General features: G+C 42.5%; 1 protein-coding gene across 1 annotated transcript; it reads right to left on the minus strand.

The window, feature by feature from the left end:
* Nucleotides 1-219: 219 nt before the first annotated feature.
* Nucleotides 220-1,427, minus strand: LOC104967743 (OX-2 membrane glycoprotein-like). The gene is made up of 4 exons (XM_010797270.1): nucleotides 1,064-1,427; nucleotides 531-791; nucleotides 421-459; nucleotides 220-332 (listed from the first exon to the last, which is right to left on the minus strand). Exons 1-4 carry the CDS (start codon nucleotides 1,365-1,367, stop codon nucleotides 235-237), a joined length of 702 nt encoding a protein of 233 aa, XP_010795572.1. The 5' UTR covers nucleotides 1,368-1,427; the 3' UTR covers nucleotides 220-234.
* Between the last annotated feature and the right edge of the window lie 6 nt (nucleotides 1,428-1,433).

The following is a 1,433-nucleotide window of genomic DNA, read 5'->3' on the forward strand; positions in this document are numbered from 1 at the left end:
GAAGACATTTAATGTATTATATATTCAGGTTGAAGCATAGCATCGTGCCAGACTAGGACTACATCTGAACCTATAAAACATATTAGTTGATTATATTTTGCATTAGTCATTTGAAAATTGAAAGTGACTAAAGGTATGAAATAAATGTAGTTTATGTAGATGTACCTGGTTAAAGGTGAAAGTGTTTTTTGTCCAGTGGGAAAGGTGCTTTAATAAAAGTATAAAATTATAAAATTACCTTCTCAGATGTTTTCTTATACACAGGAAGGCGGTGATTGCAACCGCAACACACACACAGGAGAGTACCACAGACACAATGATCAGAGCCAAAGCTGTGAGAAAAGAGGAAACAACATGAATAAAGCAAAAATACAAATAGAATTGTAATACTGACTTAAGGTCAGCTACAGGATAACTTACCAACGCCACTGTTATCAGAACGGGAGTCTTCTTCAGAACCTGGAGAATAAAAACAATGAGCAATCGAGAAATCGTTCATTTTCTTGGATTTTTGTGGAAGTGTCTCTCACCTTTAATAGCCAACATTTTGACCTCTGGGATCGTCATGGACGCCTCTTTCTGAGGAGCAGTGAGAACTTGTGCGTTACATCCAACCTCTCTGCTGTTGTTGTGAAGACGAGCTGTCACAGTGACAGTGAATGTTCCGTTGCTATTGGCGACAGATGTAGAGTTGTTGTGAGGAAGAGTCAGGGTTACCGTGGGAGCAGGTCGACCCGTGGCCGAGCAGGAGACCACCGAGTCTACGACGTGCAGAAAGGGTTCGTGCAGCTCTGCAAAGAGAAACAGATTTGAATACAGAGAAGACAGATGAGGGAATGGGAACCGCGGTGTATTGTGGGACGTAGATATTTAGAATCCAAAATTCATAAAGTACACACAAAATATATTTCCCCTTAATGTCTGCGCCTGTCTGGTGATGGGAGTTAGCGCCTACACCTGTATGCTATTAAAATGAAGTATCGTATCCTCAGAAGATGGCTGACATGCTGTTGATGATATCCCATTCCCTAAAATAAATATGTTTTTTAACAAAGTCTCTTACCGTAGATCTGGAGGCAGGTTCTCCCGATGAAAGCACCTTCGGGGATGGTGTTAAACAGACAGCGATAGCATCCCTCATCTCGGTCCGTGACGTTCATGATATTTATGGAGCAGTTCTGCAGTCCAGCAGTTTTAAACTCCACTCTTCCTTTAAAATTAGCATTCACTGTCTGACCAAACTTTGTGGTGTAAGTAGCAATATTGTCTTCGCCCGCAGGGAGGACTTTCTGCCAGGTGACTTGCAGAACAGTCTTGGTTTGCATCAGCTGACACTGTAAGCATGACTCTTCTCCCATTGCTGCCATCACAGTGTGCTGGGTCTCTACCAGAGCAGTCAGACCTGCAGGAGGGGACAGTTTCAGGTAGAAACA

This window comes from Notothenia coriiceps, unplaced genomic scaffold (assembly GCF_000735185.1).
Source record: "Notothenia coriiceps isolate Sejong01 unplaced genomic scaffold, NC01 NC01_scaffold00002480, whole genome shotgun sequence".
Lineage (NCBI taxonomy): Eukaryota > Metazoa > Chordata > Actinopteri > Perciformes > Nototheniidae > Notothenia > Notothenia coriiceps.